General features: G+C 37.7%; 1 protein-coding gene across 1 annotated transcript; it reads left to right on the top strand.

Moving 5' to 3' along the window:
* Positions 1-251: 251 nt before the first annotated feature.
* On the top strand, positions 252-15,230 carry MYCFIDRAFT_180391 (uncharacterized protein; the record flags this gene model as incomplete). The annotated part of the gene is made up of 9 exons (XM_007934192.1): positions 252-257; positions 5,645-5,706; positions 13,527-13,599; positions 13,654-13,941; positions 13,968-13,991; positions 14,023-14,258; positions 14,304-14,355; positions 14,407-15,113; positions 15,140-15,230. 9 exons carry the CDS (start codon positions 252-254, stop codon positions 15,228-15,230), a joined length of 1,539 nt encoding a protein of 512 aa, XP_007932383.1.
* Between the last annotated feature and the right edge of the window lie 987 nt (positions 15,231-16,217).

Below are 16,217 nucleotides of genomic sequence, written 5' to 3'. Positions count from 1 at the left end.
TACTAGGGAGGTCGTAGGTATAGGTACATATATAGAGGGCTTTATACTATATGTCTAGGTTCGTTATATGCGGTTTAGAGCTATAAGGGGTCTACGTACGATAGATAGACGAGGTAGGGTAAAGGTATATATAAGAAGAAAAGGTATTAAAGGTATCTAAGAAGTAGTTAGTATAAAGGGAACGTATATATATAGTGTCTATAGTAGTAGTTAGTAGTATATTGTTCTGTATGTCCTATATAGTAAGTAGTATGCAAGTGGGGCTCGGGCTACACCGATGTAGGGCTACTCTACTACAATAGCTAGTAGGTAGTACTCGGCGTTTAGGATAATACTACCTTAGGGGTATTATTAGTATTAGAAGCGAGTAGAAACTAGCGCTTAACTACGGTCTTAAGATACGCCTTATATAACTTCTTATTTGTTTCGAGCGTATTATATAGTGTCTAGTTAGATACCTAGAAAGGGAGGGAATGTTAGCTAGCAACTAGGACCCCCTACCCCCTATAGGGTTAGGGCCTATATAAACAGCTCCTTCTAGAGTAGAGTAGAATTATTAACCTCGTTCAATACACTATCTATACTACACTTCTTAGTATTACTATTATAGGGCTCTAGTTACTACCCTAAGTCTCTAGAACTACTACGTTATTAGCCTAGTACGGCTATCTATTATTAGATAGATCGTACTACTAGCGGTTGCCTACGCTACTACTACCCGGTATAGTAGTAGTATTAGTTTCCGCCTATTACCTCTTAAAGTAATATTAACCTTAGCCCTAAGATATGTTAAACTAGCCTTACGAGGACTTTAATATCCTATTATCCCTAATACCTAGAAGCCGTAATATCCTTACTAGCTAATAGATACTATTATTATCTTAATAAGACTAAAGTTAATCTCTCTTTAATATCTAAGACCTCTTTATATACGATCCTTTAATTCTATATAACGAAATCGACTTTAATAACGTAAGAGACCTTTTCGGCCTAGTATAGACTAGCGAGAACTTACCTCCCCTACTATCTAAGAAGTTCGCTAAGAGAATTAATCCTAGAAAATCTATCGCCAAGAATAATCTAGATACTATACGATCCGGTTAGAAACTTATTAAAGATCCGAGGGACGCTACTACTACTACTACTACTACTACTACTACTACTACTACTACTACTACTACTACTACTACTACTACTACTACTACTACTACTACTACTACTACTACTATAATAAAAACGATATCCTTTAACTCTTATTCTTCTATACTAGCGCCTACGCTATTAAGTAAGAGATAGAAGGTAGGTAAGAAGCCTAGTATAAGGAGGTCGAAGAGGTCCGGAAGGGTAAAGAAGTTTAGTTTACTATTACCGAAGTCTAAAGGTAGGAAGGTTTAAGGAGTATATATCGTATAGATAATAGGAAAAGAGAAAGGAAAGAGAGAGAGAAAAGCGAATAGGGATATAATTAGATTTAAGTATAGTAAGATATATATACTAGAGAGAGAGTAGCGATATCGTTAAGTATATATAGGAGAACATTAAAGTATTAGAATCAAAAATAGGGTTCGTTAAATCCGTCCTTCTATACTTACTATTACTACTACTATAGTAAGTATATATATATTAGTACTTATTATATATTAATCCCTCCTATACTATAACTTTACTTATCTATATATATACCGTCTCCGGCGTAGGCTCGTATATAGTTAAAAGCGTAGGGGAATACGGTCTTAACGGGACTCGCTTACCTTAAATTGTTCTCCGGCTTAGGCTCGTATATAGTTAAAAGTATACCTTTATAGTACCGCTTCGAGGAAAGATACGGCGAGGCGAACGGAGAGAGAACGAGGTAAATAGATATCGTAGGTTAGCTTATCTATATCGCTAGCTATAGCTAATTCGACGGGTCCTATCGCTAGCTATAGCTAATTACTAAGCGAGTAGCGCCGTATCGCTAGTTATAGCTAATTAGCTCGACGCCTACCTTAAGGTCGGACGCCTAACCCTAACCCTAAAGCTCTCTATAGTATACGTAGGGTCGAACTAGCGCTCGAGGGATTTATCTAGAAGTTCTTTTAGCTCTAGAGGTGTAACTAGTTTCGTACGCCGCTAATATTTATCTAGGTCTCGACGTAGTCGACGTTCGATATTCTACTATAAACAATATAGTCGTAGTCTATCTACGTCGACTATAGGGTTATAATTTGCCGCTAGTAGATTAACGATATCGTATACGATTTTACTAACGTTCCGATTATTACCTTTAGTATCTTATTTCTATCGCGCGTATACTCGATTATATACTTACTAGAAAGATAGGGGACAATATACGAGTACTCTAAAAGGATAGATATCGTAGAGCGTAGGAATAAGGATATTATCGATAAAGTAAGCCTATTTATACTTGTTTATATAGTAGCGACGTTACCGGTCGATCTTCCGATCTCGAAGCGTTTTAGGTATAGGAAGGTCGGAGAAGAAATAGTACGTATCGAATCTAGGAGCGTCTAGTCCCGTTACGATACGTATATACTTATAGCGTTAGGGTCGGATCGGAGAGCGGCTAACTAGTATATACTAATTGTAAGTAATAGTCTTTATAAACCGGGGCGTATAGAATAACCGAATACTAGCTCTATACGTAGTAAGAGAGGTTAAAGGAAGGAGAAGTACGTCTATATCCTAGTATCGAGTAATATAGAATAGCGAATTCGTATACGTAGGGTACGACTTCTCTAGTAATAGGACCGAAGTAGGTACCTCGTTAACCTATCTAGCGAGGAGTCTATACTAGTCGACGCCTCGTAGCTACTCGTATATATACGTCGGGAGCTTACTATACTCTACGATATGCGCGAGTATATCCGGAAGCTAGTAAAGTTAACTCTAGGCGAAGGTAGTAGTAGTACCCTCGGCTACGAATTCTACGAGTATTACTTAAGGCCCCGTTAGCTCCTCTCCTTCTATCTCTATATCCTTACTTAAGGAATATTTATAAGAGTAACCGTCTAGCGCGAACGCTCCGTAAAGTATAGACCGACTATAAGGGGTCGACGTAATAGGTAGGTTATCTAGTTCCTTATCCTTATCTATAGTAGCGTAGCTACTAGAAGTACGGCTAAAGTCCGATCGGATTAACCTACTAGTAAGCGACTATACTTAAAGGCTTTCGAGCGTAACGTCGCTGTTAGCGTCTCGATCCTGCCTAGTGGTAGGCCGTCTTCGCTATAGCGTAGGTTATAGCGGTAGTAGAGCTTCCGTTAAGGTAGATCTCGGATTCGGAGCGACGTATAAGCGAGTCTAGCTTAGCTCCTTACCTACCTAGTCGATACGTTATTTCGAAGTTAAATCGGCTAAGGAACTCGCTCTAGCGAGCCTAGCGGCGATTAAATTGTTTAGTAGATATATAGAACTATAGGTTGCGGTAATCCGTAATAGCGCGGATAGGCTCCTCGTTAAAGCGGCAACCTTCTAGCTCGGGTCTCTACGATTTAAAAGCTTTGGTAATAGCGAGAAGTTCTTTATCGTAGATTTTATAGTTACATTCGGCGGGTATTATCTTCTTTAAGAAGTAAGTAACGGGTTTCTATACCCCGTCGGCGTATAGCTAAGATATAATACCGGCGGTAATATAGTCTAAAGCGTCGGTTTCGACTATTACGGGTAGGTCCGGGTTATAGTAAGCTAGTACTAGTACTAAAACGAACGTAGCCTTAAGCTACTCGAACGAATCTTAGTAGGCTACTATCTATACGAAAGGTATATCCTTATACATTAAGAGGACTATAGGCTTTACGATCCGTATAAAGTCGCGGATAAAGCGGCGATAGAAGTTAGTAAAGCCGAGGAAAGACTATATATCTTTTAAGCGGGTATAGGCTAGTCGCGTACGGCTTTAATCTTCTCGTCGTCTATATAGATACCGTCGGTACTAATAACGAGTCCTAAGTATTTAACTAATATTACCTTAAATTCCGACTTCGAGACGTCGGTACGTAGGCCGGCTTTAAGGAGCGCGTCTATTACTTAACGAACGTAATAGCGGTATTCTTTAATAGAGTTAGAGTAGATAAGTACGTTATCTAGGTACGCGGTATAGAATACGTCGAGGAAGAGTCGGAGGGCATTATTAATATATTACTAAAAAGTTAATAGTATATTATAAAGTCCGAATAGTATAACCTTATATTCGAATAGGCCGTAGCGGGTACGGAAGGCTATTTTCTACTCGTAGCCGGGTTCGATACGGAGTTAATTAAATACCGAAATAATATCGAGTTTAGTATATACGACCGCTTTACTTAATCGGTCGAGTGTTTCCTAAATTAAGGGAATCGGGTATCTATTCTTTATAGTAATCTCGTTTAATTTACGATAGTCTATATTAAACCGTAGACCCCCGCCGGGTTTCTTAATAAATATTACGGGTAATAAGTACTATAAGGTAGATACTTAGATAAAGCCTTTATTAAGGTTGTCTTTTAGATAGTCGCGAAGGACTTCTAACTCTTCGTAGGATATACCGTAGAGCGGGCTATACGTAGTCTCTTTACCCTTAATAATATCGATACGATAATTTTATCCGGGTCGATATAGAGGTAATCTCTTTACGTCTTCTTATAAGAACAACGTTAACCTACTATAGTAGTACTAAGGAACTTTATTAGCGGGGTTAATATACTTCTTCCTAGCTATTTCTTTTTCTATATCCTATAGTAACGCGGCGAATACGAATAAATCCTTCTTCTTTGTCTACTAGTTAAAGACCTACGCGCTTACTAAAGCTATAGTTATACTGGCGATATAGATAAGCGGTAGTAGTAACTTCTTCTATACCGGTCGAGACGGCGATAAGAGTAGCAGAGGTAAGAGCGGAGACGAGAACTAAGTCGATACTAAACGGCGCGTAGGGTAGTCGCGTCGTACGTAGTACCTTCGTATTAAGTCGATAAGTCTTACTATATCGGTATTATCTAATAGGTTATAAGCGGGTTGTCGTTATTAATAGTACTACGTTACTATAGGCTCGGTATAAGCTAGTATATCGTTATCCTCGTAATCGGATAGGCCGTAGGTACGAACGATAGTATAGAGTTTATTATAGTGCTCCTTATAATAGTCTAAATTAAATTAAACTCAGTTAAGCTTCTAGTTAACGCGCGGGTTGTATTTACCAAGCTATAGTCGTCCGAGGATAATAGGGTAGTATCCTAGTATAGTAAGGTAGAAGGCCCTATATTCGATATAGCCGTTAATATTAACGGTCGCTCTAGTATGTTAAGTAACGTCGGCTACGAAACTACCGTCGAAAGCGGTTAATCTACGAGGCTCCTTTAAGTTATAAATACGGAGCTAATATTAGTACGCGTAATATAAGTTAATAAAAGATAAGCCGGTATAACCGCAATTAACTATTACTAATAATTAATTGCGAGCGAAGCTCGCCTTACAATAGTAAGGAGGGTACTAATCTAGTTACTAGAATACGCACTCGGCTATACGTAACGCTAAGCCGACCCCGGATTTAAGAATTCTATACGTTTGATTAGCTAGTTTCTATAAGTAGAGACTTTCGGAGCTAGCGCCGGTATCTCCGAACAAGCGCCGGTATCTCCGAACAAGCGCCGACTTCCCGAACAAGCGCCGACTTCCCGAACAAGCGCCGACTTCCCGAACAACCGCCGACTTCCCGAACAACCGCTAGTAAAGCCTTTTGCCTTCCTTCTAATACTTCAAATATATAGTAAAATATATAGTAAAATATATAGTAAAATATACAAACAATTAATAAGAAAATTAATAAGAAAATTAACTAAAACATTAATAAAAGAATTTATAAAACAACTTTTAATAAAAGAACCTATAGAAAAATTAATTTTAATTATAGAAAACATACGATTTAAATTTATAAAATTACCGAAAAATATTAAAGGAACGAGAGCGAGAATAAGAGCGAGGAACCCTAAAATTCGCGGCTCCGCTATACTAGGTATATATAAAATTTAAAAAACTCGCGGGCGCTACCGCTATTACTACGTAAGTAGAAGGAGCAGAAGTACTTACGTACGGGTACTATCCTAGTTAGTAAAACAATTAACAAAACAACAAACAAAACAACTAATAAAACAACTAATAAAACAACTAAAAAAAACTTCTACAATAGCAGCGAACAATTAGAGACGAAGGGAAGACAGTTAAGAAGGAAGGGAGGACGAATAGAAAGCACTATATACTAGGGCAGAGGAGGTGCTAAAGGCGGAAGATAGAAGAACCCCTAAGAGGGTATACAGGATAATAATCTTAGAACTCCTTAGAGGACTGAAAGCAATCTATAGCTAGGCAAGCTACGTAATTATAAAGGTAGCTAATATAGTCGTAGCAAAGATTACGAAGAAACAATAGGAGACAAGCCTAAACTACCGTACCTAGGTAGCAGTAGCTAGTTAGGAGGCGCTAAAACCCCCGAGGACAGTAGTTAGAGTCTATATTACGGACCTATAGGAGCAAAAGGAAATCTAAGGACTTATAGGGAAAGAGATTGTAGAAAGAATTGCAGTTAAAGAGGTAATTAGGGCTAGGAACGAAGGTAAAGGGGTAATTAAGCTATTTACAGCATAAGAGCAGGACAAAAAGAAGCTAGAAATACAAAAAGAATAGATAACTAAGATAGGGAAAACAGCAAAGGTCTCCTAACAGCAATTCATAATTATAGCCTATAGTATAATAAGAAGCTTTAAGGAAGAACAGGATATTAAGAGCCTATAGAGACAAAACTAAGCTACATACCTAGGCCTAAAGATCACAAAAGTAGCATAGATTAAAAGGAAAATCGAAGAGACTAAGAAGCAGTCTTCCCTAATTATCTAGGTAGGGAGTATAGAGCAAGCTAATATAGTACTAGACTAGGGGCTATTCTAGGACTTTAAAAGATTGGAAACAGAGATATATAGAAGCAACTATAGGATAATATAGTGCTTCAAATGTCAATACTATAGACACTTAGCAGCTAAGTATATAAAGACAACTAATACCTACTCCTATTATATAGGGGATTACTAGGTTAAAGAATGCAAAGTATATAAGGGAGAAGCAAGATGTACATACTGCACTAAAAGACACCCCTCTTAGGCGAAGGAATGCCTAGTAAGAATATAGGCAGCTAGGAAGGCAAAGGAAGCTAGAATTAATACACTAAAAAGATATACAACAAGCTAGGGCAGCTAGGTATAGAAGCAACCTAGCTAAGTGCTACAAAAGAGGTCTAGACAAGATAATAGGTTTACATTTAGGGCCTTACTAGCATAAGAGAGTTACTAGCAACTAGGGAGACTAAGATACCTTAACATTGTAGGAAAGGAAGCAGGGTAGACAAAGCTTAGTTAAATGTTAGTCTAAAGTAAGGGAAGACTAAAGGAAAACTTATAGGGAAATAATATAGATAAAACCTAATAAACATTGCAACATTACTAAATATTATATAGTACAATATTAATAAGAGCAAAGACAAGGTACAGAGGAGCTTCCTTTAAGTACTAAACCTAAAAGAACATTATATTATTGCAATCTAAGAGCCCTAGCTCAACCTATATATAAAGAGACTAGCAATAGTTAAAGACCTAAGATACTACCTAATTATCTATAACTAGGGAGCCCTAAGGATATATATCTATATTAGCAAAGAGATAGATATAGAAACCTAGTAGGCTATACTATAGGAGGATAGGGACCTAACATTAGTTTAAGTAGAGACATCCTAAGGTACACTCTAAGTCCACTATATATATAACCTACTACTAGACTTAAGAAGCAGTACCTAACTAAAAACCCTAGAAAGACTACCTAGAGTTATCTAGGGGAACATCTACTAAATCCTACTTAGGGATTTCAACCTCTACTACCCCCTCTAGGGCTTAGACTTTACCCTAGCTTACTACTTCCTAGTAGGAAGACTAATTGATATATTAGAGAGGGAAGGAATAGAAATTGTTACCCTAAAGGGACTAATTACTTAGGAGGTAAGAGGAAGTAGTAGTATACTAGACCTATACTTTATATTACATTAGATTAGGAATAGGATTATAAGATATAGGGTCAACTAGGAACTAGAAGAATTATTAGACTACTTCCCGGTGCAGATTAAGCTAAATATCTAAGCTAATTAGGAAAGGGAACTAGAGGAGAAGCTTAACTAGAAAGGTACCTAATAGGGCAGGATTAGGGAGGAACTAGAAAGGGACCTAAAACTAGAGGAACTCTTAACAAAGCACCTACTAAGGCTAGAGGACATTAACAAGGCAGTAGAAGAACTAATAGGAATCCTAAAACAGGTAGCTAGAAAGCATACTCTAGCAAAGAAACATTCACTATACTAGCAACTATACTAGACCAGTAAGTATATAAGAAAGGTTAAAGTAGCAAGAAAGGCTAGGAGGTAGTAGATACAAACCTATACCTAGGAAGCATAGGACAACTATAACAAAGCCTACTAGGAAAAGAAGATCTAGATTAAGAAAGACAAGATACAAGAATAGAGATCTATAATAGGAATAATTATAAAGAAACTAGAGGAGATATAGAGGATAGCTAAATAGGCAAGGAGACCTAAATAGGACAAGGATATACTACTACAATTCCCGGACATTATAGACTAATAAGGACAAATATAGACTACAATAGAAGGGAAAGTAAGAGCCCTAGGCTAACACTTCTTCTATAGAAAGGTACAAGTAGACCTATTAGATATAAAGGAGAAAGAACAAGAGACCCTACTACTAGGTACACTAAGAGACACCTAGGTTAAACCTAAAACTATTGAAAGGATCCTAAAGAAAATTCTAGGTAATAAGGCACTAGGAGAAGACAAGATCTATAACAAACTTCTAAAAGCATGCAGGAAGGGGCTAGCCCTAGTACTAGCTAATATCTTTTTATAAAGCCTAGCACTAGGACACTACCTAAGACTATTTAGGAAGTCCCTAATAGTAGTGCTAAGGAAGCCCTAGAAGGACGACTATATATAGCTTAAGGCCTATAGACTAATAGCCCTACTTAATACAATAGGCAAGGTGCTAGAAAAAATTGTCGCTAAAAGGCTAATAACCTTTACCGAGGAAAGGAATATCCTTCTTAAAGGCTAGATAGGAGGAAGAAAGAAGAGGTTAATACTAATAGCTATAGAACTAATTATAGAACAGATTAAACATATCTAGTACTATAGTTAAAACTAGGTAGCAACCCTCCTCTCCCTTAACATCTTAGGAGCCTTTAACAATGTCTCCTATAAAAGGCTCCTATATATACTTAAATAGAAAGCTATACTAAACTAGATAGTCCAATTCATCTAGTCCTTCCTATAGGAAAGATCAATATAGCTCATTCTAAGCAAATTCAAATTAGACCTAATGCTAACTAAAAAGGGAATCCCCTAAGGATTAATACTCTCCCTAATCCTCTTCCTTATCTTTATAGTAGACCTACTCCTACTCCTAGAATCAAAGAATACATTAGTATTAGGGTTTATAGATAACACAAACATCCTAGCCTAGTCTAAGACAATAGAAACTAACTATAAGATCCTAGAAGAGAAGTACTAGGAGTATAAAAAATAGGCAAGGAGGCATAGAGCAAAATTCGCCCTAGAAAAGTACTAGCTTATCTACTTTAGCAAGGCTAAATCAACCTATAATATAAAGCAATCAATTACTATCTAAGGCTTTGAAACCCAACTATTAGTAGAGCTTAGGGTACTAGGGATCTAGCTAGATCCAAAACTAAATTAGGGACTATAAGTAAAGAAGGCAAAGTAGAGGGTAGATACTAACATACAATCTATTAATAGGCTTATAGCCTCTATATAGGGGGCTATATTCGAGAAAGCTAAAGTTATATACAAAGCAATTGTTAAGCTAGCAATACTATATAGAGTATAGATATAGATAGCCTAGGAGAAAACACTAAAGAGGATTAAGCAACTAGTTAGTAGGTCCTAAACCTAAAGCCTAAAGAAAATCCTAGGAGTATACAAAACTATACTAATAAGGGTAGTAGAAATAGAATTAGGGATCCTACTAGTTAAACAATACTTTAAGGGACTAAGACACTAATATATAGCAAAGACAATAGAATACTTAGCCTAACAGACTATCTAAAAGGCACTAGACAAGATAAAAGCCTAGTATATTAGGACTAGGAGGCGAGACAGACTATAAATAACTCCCTAGAAAGTCAAAGACCTAGAGCAATATAGAGTCTTAATAAGAGAAATGCTAGAGAAAGAGCTTTAGGGACCAAATATAAGGCTAAAGGAAGATAAGCTAAAGGGAGAGAAACAAAGCCTAGTAGAATCAATTGCTAGATACCTATAGGAGCAGGAATAGAACAAAACATAAGTTAGACTAGGAACCCTAAAGGCACTAATCAAATTTGGTCAATATAACTACTAGCTCTATAAGGACCTAAATAGGGCCGAGGCAAGCCTAGCTATCTAAATCAGATCTAAATATATTAGACTCAGATCTTACCTATTTAGAAGAAACGTCCTAGGAATTAAAAGCAGAGCTTGCTAATATAGCTACCAATCTTAGAACCCTAAGTATATACTGCTAGTCTACCCTTAATAGTTAGAAGCTAGAAGTAATTAGAGACTAAAAGCAATAGAAAGGGAATACGACAAACTAATCTAGAGCAAAGAAGACCTAAAGAGGATAGTAAAGTGGATTATTAAATAGGGATTTGTATAACAATTCGTACTAGTAAGGGAAACTAAGGAGTAGATAAGAAGGAGGGAAGAAGAGGGGGAAAGAAGGGTAGGGCAGCAGGCAAGGTAGTTAGAGGGTAACAACTATAATACTAGTATACCCTAAAGGAAGGAAAACAAGGAAACGAGGAAGATCAACACTTATAAATAGGATAGAAGGGAGGTTTTTACTAACTAAGTTGGTTTCCTACCCAAAACAATATATAGAAACAGACCTGCATAGGCCGAAAGGCACTACAACAGGCAAATGAAATATCTATCTATCTATCTATCTAATAAAACAACTAATAAAACAACTAATAAAACAATTAATAGAACAATTAACAAAACAATTAATAAAACAATTAACAAAACAATTAACAAAACAATTAATAAAACAATTAATAAAACGATAAATAAAACAATTAACAAAACAATTAACAAAACAATTAACAAAACAATTAATAAAACAATTAATAAAACAATAGTAGAACAATTAGTAAGGCAATTAATTAAATAATTAATTAAACAATTAGTAAAGCAATTAGTTAAACAATTAGTTAAACAATTAATAAAATAAATTATATTCTAGTAAATAAATAACTTATAATAAAGTGAAAAAGAAGGTAAATAATAAACTAGAGAAGAAACTAAATAATAAAGCAAATAATAGATGAAATAAAAAACTAGAGAACAAAGTAAATAATAAACTAAATAATGAGCTAATTAATAGACTAAATAATAAGCTAGTACTAAACTAAGTAGTAAGATAGAAAACAAGTAATAAATAAGGATATAAATATGAGGACTTAGACGTATTAGAAAAAAGAAAACATATAATAAAAATAAATAAGAAAATATAAAATGGGTAAGTAAAACAAGTAAGATACTAAATAGAAAAACTGTAAAACATTAAAGAAAAAAAATTAAAAATAGTTTTTTTAATAATATAAAAAGTAGTAATAGATATAAAAAATTAGAGAAAACTAGAATAAAAGTAAGTAATATATATAAAGTTAAAAATAATAAAGTAGTATCTAAAATACTAGAAAAGAAAAATAGTAATACAAAAATATAAAAATACTTATTCCTAATAAACTATTCTAATAGAACTAAATCGTATAATAATAGTAATAGCTTCGAGGTCTAGCTTCGAGGTCTAAAGAACCGAATTAGCTTAGTATATATAAGGCGAAAGCTTCGCTCGCACTCCTCTAGGCACGCGCTAGCCGCCTAGGAGCACATTTTATTCGATATCCTACCCTATATCTAGTATACTAGACTAAGGTTTATTATAAGCCGTTAATATATAATATAAGACGAGATATTAACCTTCTAAATGTTAGAAGTTATTTATAAGAGAATATAGCATTAATCTACTAACAAATTACTATAATATAGACGGTCTTAGCTCTCTACCTACAAATCGAGCCGGGATTTCGTATATACTACAATTACTACCTTTTATTCTACTAACTCCGCCGGCATTGTTAGACTATATTTATATAGCTTCTTAAGCACTTTATAGTAATTGAATTAAGCTACATAGTTAATATTGTTACCCTATCGTTTATATACTAATTCTAGGTACGCCTAGAAGTCTATTTACTAGTTTAGTAACCTATATTTAGGCATTGTCTACTAGTGCTTCTTAATCTAATGCTTCAGATATTTAAAGCTTAGTTTAATAGCATTATAATTAGGTAAATAGGGTAGAAGGAATAGTAGATATACGCCCTTAGCTAAGTGCAACTTCTTTAGAATAAGCCTTAAATAGGTACTATAGTTATCTAGTAATATAACTAATAGTAGACCTAGATAAGGTATATAGCGTAGAAGTACTCGATAGCGTACGAATACTATAAAGTCATTACTATTAATACTACCTTATTATATTAATAGCTCCGGAAGATAGCCGTTAATCGTATAGGCCGTTAGGATCGTATATCGCTAAGAATAGTATAGATACTAAATATCCCTTACTAGTATGCCTTTTAGTAACTAGCTACGCCTTCTAAGAGCGGTCTTGTTAGAGGTATAAGACTCGTCGAGGCATACAATCTAGAAGGCCGCAAATAACTATAACTTAGCCTTAAATAGAGCCCTTACTATAGGGTCTCTTTAAGAGGCCGTACGAGATAGCAACTTATATATAAAGTTACTACTTAATAAGTAACGACTAATAGTCGATTGTAACACCTATTCTTTATAGTTTTCTAGTAATATAACCTATAGCTCTTCTAATTAGTATATACTTCTTCTTATTAAGAAGTCTAGTAGGTTGTCTCGTATAGCCGGACTAATTATATATAGTCTACCGCCCTTTACTAGAAATATAGTAGTAGTCCTATTCTACCCAGTTATTCGAGCCTAAATAGTAGTACGAGAGCTACGCCCTTAGCTAAGTAATAGCTATATAATATCTCTACTCTTCTAACCCTCGTCTAATGCCTATTATATAAGGTTATCGTCTTATTTAGTAAGTAGAGCTATAGTAGTAGGGTAGGTTAGTATAGAGGGGTGCGGCTCTAGGCAAATAGGTGCTAAAAATACGGCTTTTAGGCAGATACGCTACGAATAGTACTATTATAGGTATTAGACATACATTAGAGGACTTATAATACAAGTTAACATAACATATAACGACTTCCGAGCGTACAATAGGTATATTTAGTGAGATGTGGTAGTATTGCCACTAAAGGAGGTATATAGCAGTAGCCCTCGTTCCCCGCGAAAAACAGTCCGGGCCCTTTTACAAGGCACTAATAAGGCGTCCATAATGCGATAGCTGGTTCAGCTTTCTCCAACCAACGAAAGAAATCTCCAGCAGATTATACGCGCACATCCATGAGCCATCGCCGGTGCATTAAAAGCTTTCTATTACGACGCTTCACATTCAACGAGACATTGTATAGTACACTGCTTTTGGGGCGCCGAAAGGGCCAGAGTACGCAGCAAATCCTGACCGCGAACAGCTGAAAATCAGCAGCGATACAGTAGCTTCCCCAATTTTGCAGACGACATCCGGATATGTAAAGAAGTGGCCAAAACAGGACGCAGCTTTGCCGTCGTTCGTCGACTTCACACGTGTCGCCACATCAAGATCCCGGGCCCACTCGTTCGCATGCTGTTACGCAGCATTCAATAATAATAATCCAGTCCATTTCAGTGGTTCGCAGCTGGACCTGCGCCCACGCTCTTGGGTCCGGAGATTGCCAAGCCTGTGAAGCCGCCAATGCTGTTGGTTTCGTCTGTGCCTTCCGCGTCGCATCATCTTCAAAAAGTTTCATTCTGCAAACGCCTTCGGCCTATTGCTCCAAAGAATGATTCTCACAGCAGTCATCATCACGTTTTGCAGCTCCACTCCTACGGATGGTGGGTCGTGGGTGTTGGATTCCCGCCAGAAATCTACGGCCTTGTTCCGCAAGACCAACCAGATAGTCGCAGTTGGCCTACATATTGGCATGCTCCCGAGATCAATGCACTGTCTTACCGTCGGCATGGAGATTGAGACTGATGGGTAACTTGGCGGAGCTTGATTAGATAGATCTTGCATCTCTGCGAGATACATATTTCGCGTATCCCATCTGCGCCGGTCGAACGGAATTTTGATCCAAGTGAGAGTCGTCCTCTCCCTCTTCTCGTAATGGGCATGAACACCGGCATAGATTCCAGCCTCGAGCATGGCAGTTCGACCATCGGTAGCATCGATACGATTTCCAACAACAGCAGTCCTTTCTTATACACCGACGACAGCGACATCTTCCTTGACCTGTTTCATCCCAACCGTAAGCTCTTTCTTTGTCCATCTACCAAAACCGATTGTCGCAAGCGCTAACCTCCACTCGTTGTCACTAGACTTATGGCCCACATCCCTCCCCAAGCTCCCAGTCGTTCCCAGTCAACCCACAATCCCAAGCCAAGCCGACGTCTCCTCACGCTTCCTTCGCATCGCCGAACTCTACTCTTACTCCCCGGACACGCTCGTTACCGACATCGATATGGACGACGCCGTCTCTTTCTTCGGCCCAGATTGGAACGGCGAAGGCCTCCCGGATCCACCTCCACCTGCCAAGCCACATAGCAAGAAGACAGGACACCAAGTTTTCGTCGGAAAAGATGACAAGTGGGCGAAGTGGAGCAATGCGAGATTTCAGGGATCCTTGAAGAATGCGAGTGATAGCTTCGGCGGTGAAGGAGGAGGAGGCGTTCCTCCTGCTGCGGATTCTACGGCTATAATGGCTACACCGACTCCGACGAGCAAGACGTGGAAAGTTGTGAAGAGACCGCGTGCGCGTAGGGGTGGGACGGATGGCGGGCAGAGGAAGGGTTCTGCTGATAGTAAGGTGGGAGTGAGGTCGCAATCTGGGCGCAAGTATCAGAATCTGATGCCGAAACCAGCTTAGCGTTTGCTGCATTCAATAGTCGTTCCAATTACGTATGGATCTCACATGCCAGACTAGGGTGGTACTGGGTTTCTCGGGTTACGTGAGAATGCCAAGAATAGCAGAGCCTTAGCAACTTCCCTTGTAATTTACTAGGTAGAATGCTCCTCTTCTGCTAGTAGAGACCTTAAATCGTATCCTTATACCGCTCTATACCGCTACAATAATTGTTATATAGCTAACGCCTTAGCTAGTAGGTATAGTTATTCTTTATAGCGCTAGCTACCTCCTAAAGTAGTATTTCGAGATGCCGCGAGGCAAGAAGTTAACTACCGAAGACGCGGTTTAGCGTACGACGCGATCGAGGAAGCAAGTCGATAAGAAGCTACCGGCTTATAAGGAGGCTATTATAAGGCGTAAGTCGCCTTAGAAGGGCGGTAGCTTAAGAGCGAAGACGAAGACTAAAGCGTAGGCGCTTCGAGAGTTTATAAAGCGCCCTGCCTTTAAAGTTAATGCCGAAGATTAGAGGCGCTACGCGGAGTAGTAGAAGGAGAATAAGGACGCTTCGACGGCGGTAGAAGGTAATAGACAAGTTAACGGTAGTAGAAAAGTTAATATTAGTAGATAAGTTAAAGAAGGTAAATTAACGCAAATAGGCGAGGCTTTACCTACAAAGCAGTTAGCGCTACGCCTATACTAGCGTAAGATTAATAGTATTTAGATAGATAAAGACGATATAGAAACTAAGTCTAGCGACGAGCATAACGTCTTCTAATATAAGCAAACCTAGCGCCTCTTTATAGGCAAGACTCTTACCTCCTCGTTTAACGAGGATCGCACTAGCTAGTCTACTCGCTATAGCGATAATGCTTATCGCTAGGCTATCGATAAAGCTTAGAAGAAGGGGCTGTTTATAGGTAATCGCTTTGTTATTATTACTACTAAGACAACGACGAAGAAGACTAAGTTTAGAGAGAATTTTAACTCGGCCGACACCTACGAGAAGGGCCTTAAGGCCGCCTTCGAGTACGCTAAGGATACAAAGAACTAGGGGACTGTCCGTATAGATATAGAGTTCTTTACTACTATAAAGG

Source organism: Pseudocercospora fijiensis (genome assembly GCF_000340215.1).
Source record: "Pseudocercospora fijiensis CIRAD86 unplaced genomic scaffold MYCFIscaffold_17, whole genome shotgun sequence".
Classification (NCBI taxonomy): domain Eukaryota; kingdom Fungi; phylum Ascomycota; class Dothideomycetes; order Mycosphaerellales; family Mycosphaerellaceae; genus Pseudocercospora; species Pseudocercospora fijiensis.
This window is presented reverse-complemented; position numbering and strand designations above follow the sequence as displayed.